The 7,500-nt window shown below is 42.2% G+C and overlaps 1 protein-coding gene across 1 annotated transcript in view; it reads right to left on the bottom strand.

Annotated features, from left to right (window-relative positions):
* Positions 1–3,159, bottom strand: part of tti2 (TELO2 interacting protein 2) — a 5,370-nt gene extending 2,211 nt beyond the window's left edge. Inside the window, 7 exon segments of the mRNA XM_079161888.1 lie at positions 30–122; positions 200–328; positions 1,154–1,211; positions 1,389–1,433; positions 1,435–1,589; positions 1,716–2,190; positions 3,073–3,159. Of these exon segments, the coding sequence (XP_079018014.1) occupies positions 30–122; positions 200–328; positions 1,154–1,211; positions 1,389–1,433; positions 1,435–1,589; positions 1,716–2,189 (954 nt within the window). The 5' untranslated portion in view covers position 2,190; positions 3,073–3,159.
* Between the last annotated feature and the right edge of the window lie 4,341 nt (positions 3,160–7,500).

The raw sequence follows: 7,500 nt of genomic DNA, 5'->3' as shown, positions 1-7,500 counted from the left end.
GTGTGTGTGTGTGTGTGTGTGTGTGTTACCTGTATCACAGCAGTCTCTGAGGTGTACAGGTGTTTGAATAAAGCCTGGTAGAGAACTTCTGCTCTGTTGAACTGACGCAGATCTGCAGCAGGCTGAAAACACACAATCATCATCATCTTCATCATCATCATCACCATGTGAGTGTATGTGTGTGTGTGTGTGTTCTCACCGTGTTGAGCACAATGTGGTGCAGGCAGCGAACTCCGAGGATGCAGTTCTCTGGTCTGTAGTGGTCGTTGAGGAGGAGGGAGGGGGGGAGGAGGTGGGACAGGTGAGGGGAGAGGGAGGGGCGAGTCACCTGCACACACACACACACACACACACACACACACACACACACACACACACGTTAGAGTGCTGGCCTCCTGGAGTCCACCTCCACATCACCACAGTTTCTACTTCACATTCATCACATGAAGTAGCAGCCTCTATTCAGCTGTCATAGATGTAGTGTAACAGTTCATGTACTAACTTTTGAGCTCTAAAGGAGTCGAACTTGAAGCCTCTAACGTAAAAGCTCTATAGTAAGGGATCTAACTTACGCGCTCTAACTTCAGGGCTCAAACTAAAGGGCTCGAACTTAAAAGCTCTAATTTAAGAACCCTAAAGCAACGACTCCAACAAAAATGCTCTGACTTAAGTGCTCTAACTCAAAAACTCTCTAATTTACAGACTCAAACTAAAGGACTCTAAATTAGGAGCTCTAACATAAGAGCTGCAGCTTGAAAGATCTAACTAAAGGACTCTAACTTAAGAGCCATAAATTAAGGGCTCTAACTTAAAACCTCTAAAGTAAGGAATCTAACTAAAGGATTCAACTAAAGGACTCTAATTTAAGATTTCTAACTTAAGAGTTCTCACTAGAAGGCTCTAATTTAGGACTCAAACTAAAGCACTCTAAATTAGAGCTGCAACTAAAGGACTCTAACTTAAGATGTCTAACCTTAAACTCCAACTTTAGAGCTCTAACATAAGGCTTCTAACTTAAGAGCTCTAACTTGAAAGCTTTAACTAAAGGACTCAAACTGAAGGGCTCTAACTTATATAAGAGAGTTCAAATGAAAATGATGAATATCGTTTTTTAAGTTATTACATTTAAATGAGGGTCAAAGATCAAACTGACCTGCAGGAGCGTCCACGAAAACACCAACTTCACTGCTTCACAGCGCTGCCACGAGTCCCTGCAACACACACACACACACACACACACACACACACACACACACACACACACACACACACACACACACACACACACACACACACACACACACACACACACACACACACACACACACACACACGATTAATCTCAAACTGAACTTCCTGTCGTGGATCTGGTTCAGATTGATTCTCACTTGGTCAGTTGAGGCTGCAGGACGTCCAGGATTCCTCCCAGAAGTCCTCTGCTCCTCCCTCCCTCCTCCCCCCCCCTGCCCCTCCCTCCTCTTGTCCCCCACCAGGAGGTGGGAGGAGTCACTCCACCCCCCCGCCCTCAGCAGCACCTCCTGCAGGCTCTGAGCCGCCGCTCTAGAGGAGGAGCTGGTCCAGACCTGAACCTGAACACACGGGAACAGATCAACTTCATTATATTACACAATATTAACGTTTACTATTTTAATGTTTTAGAATACTACATGGATCAACAGACTTCTGATGGTTCAGAGGTTAAAGGTGAGACTCACCTGGAAGTGAGTGACAGCGAACACACACACAGGAGCAGCCACGGCCAGCAGCAGACCAGTCGGACAGCCTGCGTTTCCCAGAGTTCTTAGCAGCGCTGCGAGGGCGGAGCATACTGGTCCGGCTCTGCCCGGGACGCTCTGATAGGCCGAGGCCGGCAGAGAGCCGCAGTCGTCCTCACACTGCGGCAGAGCAGCACAGCCAATCAGAACGCCGACCAGAGCGCCGTACGCCACCTGAAGCTCCGCCCATTCCTCATCGCCACTGGCTGAGAACAGCCAATGTGGATCTGCTGTTTGGAAGAGCCGCTCCACGCGGCCAATCAGAGAGCTCGTTTCTGAGTCGGAGGACGCTCCAATCAGCTTCTCCTGCAGCCGAGACAGGAGCTCTGTGATTGGAGGAAGGGAAGAAGAGGGGAGGGGCTTCTCTGAGGAGGAGGAGAGATGAAAGTCATGAAGTAGAGATGAAAGCTCCATACTGAAGGGGACGAGGAGAGAGGGAAGGAAGAGAGGGAAGGATGTGAGATGAGATGATGGAGGAGAGAGAAATGAGTTATTGATCAGTTTCTACTAAAAAAAACTGACAAAAAAGATCAAAATAATCAAATAATAATCATAAATAATAAGATCAAACTTTTCTATAGATGTTAGTTTTTTGAGTCTGCAACAGACTTTTACTAATAAAGAAGTCTTTGATCATTTGCATCCATTACCGGCCCTTTAAGAGGAGTCAGCAGCCAATCACTGAAGTTAAATATCAGTCTGTTTAATATCAGAGAGAGAGAGAGAGAGAGAGAGAGAGAGAGAGAGAGAGAGAGAGAGAGAGAGAGAGAGAGAGAGAGAGAGAGAGAGAGAGAGACAGACAGACAGATGAGCTCCATTCAGGCTCTAAATTAGTTTGTGTCAGTTTTCACTAATATGATTAAAAAATATCCACAAATATTAGTTTCAGCAGTTAATCAGTGGATAGAAAATAAAAACGTAGAAATGTCAAATATTTGATTCTTTAAGCTTCTCAGAAGTAACAATCAGCTGTTTTTTTCTGTTATTGATAATAAAGAGAATTAAAAACAAAGAATAAATGTATTAACTTCATACACGATGACTTCCTGTTTACCGTTCTCTACATTCACACTAAAGCACCATTTAAACCCGTTTACGTGTTTATTACTCGATGAACCATTCACGTGTTACACGCTGTCTGCGTCATAAGCTGTGAATATTAAACGTAAACCACTTTAACAGTAAATATCGTGTCCTGGTCTGGTTCGACGGACGTAAACGTGAATATGAACACGTGAACACGTCCGTGAAGGTTCACGTTAATCAGTTAAAACATATTCAGAAACATGAAACTGACCTCAGACCTCTTCTTCTTTAGTTTAACATCTTTAATCACATTCGCGGCATTCAGACTGAAAGCTCCGGAAGGGTTACGGAGAGGGACCATGTGTTCGGATAAATAGGTCCGGCCGTGTACGAGCTCCGAGTGAACGGTTCCTACCCCCAGGATCTCTTTTCCTTCTTCTTCTTCTTCTTCTTCTTCTTCTTCTTCTTCTTCTTCTTCTTCTTCTTTAGTGTTTATTGGCGGTTGATAAACGTTGAATGCAGTGTTGGACCGTCAGGTCCGGCAAAGCCTTCTCTGCTGGCCTAAAAAGAATCACAAAGTTAGAGCTAATTTATAATTTCATAATTTTTCATAAATACACTACATGTATTATAATTTATAAAAATATTGTTCCATTATCTTATGTTCTCATTGCACAGCTACTGTGCTCCTCAGCTGCTCTGCTTCAGTGCAGCTTGTTTTAAGTAGAGCTTTGATCCAATCAGAGTTCACCTCTGTGTCTCTGGGTAGACTTTGCAGGTTAAGTGAATGGGACGATGTTGTTGATCGTCATAGTGTTCAACCAATCAGATCTTTAGTTTGACATGTTGGGCGTATTCTTTGACGTGCCTTTGGCACCGAGGTAGCCTCCTCATTAAGGTGCGCCGTGATTGGTCAGTGGGCCGGCACATGATTAATGTGAAATTTAAGGAAGCTGACAGAAGTTAGTTGTAGTGAGAGTTCAAATTGAAAGACATGGAAAAAATTATAACATGTTTAGGGTTTAGCTTGGTGTAGTTTATTTATTTGTATGAACGGTGTTCCTGGCTGACAGCGTCCACATGTGATGTCTGTGAATGTGTTTCATTTTAACTGAGCGTCTTGGTGTTTGGAGCTATGCTACGCTAACCTGAGGACGCCGTAGCACGGCAGGACACGACGGTGCTTTTGAAAAACTTTTAGAGAAACCCGAGTGGATCTACAGATCGACGAACACGTTCGCAGGGAAACGGAGCTCCACACAACCGGGCCGGTTGGGGCCGGTTGGGGCCGGCGGTCCGCGGTCGGTGTAATAACATATTGATGAAGATGTTCAGTAGATTCTGTGCTTCGTCACTTCATCTGGTTTCTGGTGTAATTCTTATGTTCACAGATTCTACTCGTATCTGGAGTCTATTACAAAAGAAAAGACAAAATGCACAATAAACAAAGTTTGATTTGGTTGATTTATTTGACATATCTAATATATATATATATATATATAAAGTTCAATAATGAATCTAAAGTAGTGTGTTGAGCTCTTTTATGTTAAAGTGCTGCTCTATGAACTAAAGGTCAACAACATTTGGTGTGAACACGTTAAACTCATCAGGTTCTTGTTAACAGCAGGATTCTCTTCACACAGCAGCAGTTATAACACAGTTATAATGATTCTGATCATAGATATTCAGCCGGTGTTCACAACTTTATCTTCATGTGTGTCAGAGATGAATTTAAATATACATCTTGAAACCTGCAAACCTATCTACGTCATGTTTTAATGTTTGTTAAACTCTCAGTAGTGATAACTAAATGATATGATTATTATACATATTACAAACTAAACACTTTAAAAACTCTAAAAACATAATTTAAATGAATCATTTATTTGTTGGTATGTTGGTCAGACACTATGCAACGCTGATTACTGTAACATGTGGTGTTTGTTATAAATGTACATTGGTACATAGAGGTGATGAGAAGCTGTACATGGAGGGACTTAGGACCCAGGGGAATGTAGGGGAAGGAAACAGGAAGAGACGGAAGAGACGCCACACAAACAGCTGTTCACCGCTCGCTGCTGTTCTTGTGTTAAAAATGTCGCTAAATAATAATAATTTAAAAAACTGCGTTAACAAGCGATAAAATAATTGCCGGCGTTCATTAATGAATGCGTTAACGCGATAATAACGCGTTAACTTGCCCAGCGCTAATATATATATCTATATATAGATATATAGATATATAGATATATAGATATATATATAGGGTTTAGGTTAGCTAATATCAGGGTTGTATACTTGGAAAAACAGTTTGACAAAATGTAAGCGTGAGTTGTGTGATGTGGTCGAAAGCTTCCTGATCTCAGTAAGTGTTTATTGTTGGAGGAACGTCTGTGGTTCTTCGTGTAAAGACACAAAGCACTCAAATATAAACATGAGCAACGTGGATTTTATTCTTGAGTCCAAACGGCACAATTATGTCATTAAAAATAGAATCATCTGATGAGGTCACCACTTCAGAGGCTTGAACCGGCTCATTGGCGTCTTGTTGAGACACGTGGGACACATCAGAGGCGCTGAGATCACACACACACACCTCACACCGTCTGTGTGTGTCATTAAAGACACACTTAATAAATGATTCATTCCTCTTCTTTACCATGAATATCACCAGAGACTCACGAGGTAAAGAGTCACAGTTTCCTAAATGTTTACACAGACACGACCACACCAGAGCTGAAACACACCTCTGATGACCACACACACACACACACACACACACACACACACACACACACACACACACACACACACACACACAGATTAGCTGTTTATTCATATTTCAAAGCCGGAGGAAATGTTTTGAAGCTTCTGTGATCTGCTGTCAGAGGATGTAATTATTACTATTAACCACACTCACACACTCACACACACTACACACACACACACTACACACTCACACACTACACACACACACACACTACACACAAACACACGTACACACAGTAACACACACACACACACACCTACACACTGCTCAAACAACAGTTATTAACGTAATGTTTTAACTTTTTGATCTTAGATTTTTGATCAGCTAGCTGTCGTTAGCATTAAAACATCTGCTGACTCGTCTCTTTGTCGACATGAACTCTGTGTGAACAGATTTAAAACTTGTGTATGAACATTAATTAAACCAGTGGTGGCCGTCAGGGCCTCAAAGCCTTCTCTGCTGGCCTAAACACAATCACAAAGTTAGAGCTATTTTATAATTTAATAATGTTTCTTAAATACACTACATGTATTATAATTTATACAAATATTTTTCCATTATCTTATGTTCTCACTGCACAGCTACTGTGCTCCTCAGCTGCTCTGCTTCAGTGCAGCTTGTTTTAAGTAGAGCTTTGATCCAATCAGAGTTCACCTCTGTGTCTCTAGGTAGAAGAGAGGCCCCAGGCCTGCAGACTCACCAGTGAATCCATGTGCAGGTTAAGTGAATGGGGACGATGTTGTTGATCGTCATAGTGTTCAACCAATCAGATCTTTAGTTTGACATGTTGGGCGTATTCTTTGACGTGTCAGAGCTGCTAGCTGGCCTACAGCTACGTCAGCATTAACACACAGCTCAGTGTGCAGCAGCAGCTCTGCAGTGAGGTGCAGCGTGTGCTGTGATTGGTCAGTGGGCGAGCACGTGACTATTGGAAAATGAAACTTAATCAGAGGCTTAGTCGGAGTAGTAAGAGTTCAAATTGAAAGATATGGAAGAAATGATGACATGTTTTGCATTTTTCTTGGTGTAGATTATTATTTTTTACCGAGCTTTGTTTTCTAACATTCAACGTCTGAAGGAGGAGAAACAGATTAGTGAGTTGTGATTTAACCGTGAGATTAAACTCTGTCAACAAAGAAAGGAGGATGGAGTTTGTCTTTAAGTGAACAGCGTTTGGTAAGTGAACTGAGTTTGTGTTTTTACATCTAGTATCTGAACGGCCCTCGAGTGTGTAGCAGAATGTGTGTTGCTGGATTGATTTGTTGCTCTGTTGTCACATGAATATATATGACCGGTTCTTGTGAGTTTGTTGTTGTCATTGTCTTAATTATATAGATTTGGACGATATGCATTGTCCGTTAATTCGAAGAATACCGCGGAGTTATTGTTTGTTAGCTAGTTTAGCCTCTCAGAAGTGCGGGGCCTCATCTGTCTCTTGTTGTGTTTCTTTGTTCCGGGTTCAGAGGTCACAGCCCGCTGTCTCCTAGTGAGCGCAGAAAACATTATATTTCCCACAATTTAAGCTTCTGCACTAGTATTATTCAAACGTATTGGTCGGTTCGTTAGCCTCGTACCGAACGGTTTAACACGAATACTTGTATTGTTTCAGCCCTAGAAACAAATAACCGTAGCTGTGGCTCATCATGAGGTTATTAGGAGGTGTTTCAGCTGCAGGACAGCACTGAAGGCCCAGCTAGAACATGCACGGCTGCCACTGATATAAACTGAGTTGAGGTTCTTCTCCTCCGGCTTGAAGAACAGACGTCAGCAGATTTACTGGAAGGTGATTCATCGTTTAACGAGGTTTCTATTGTGTTCTGACGGCTCGTATCAGAGCTAACGCTCATGATATCAGCGTGTGTGTTTGTGGTTCCTGTGAAAAGATTCTTTATGAAAGAAAAGCTCTTCATTCACTTCCTGTTTACTTTT

This window comes from Pholis gunnellus (genome assembly GCF_910591455.1).
Source record: "Pholis gunnellus genome assembly, chromosome: 6".
Lineage (NCBI taxonomy): Eukaryota > Metazoa > Chordata > Actinopteri > Perciformes > Pholidae > Pholis > Pholis gunnellus.
This window is presented reverse-complemented; position numbering and strand designations above follow the sequence as displayed.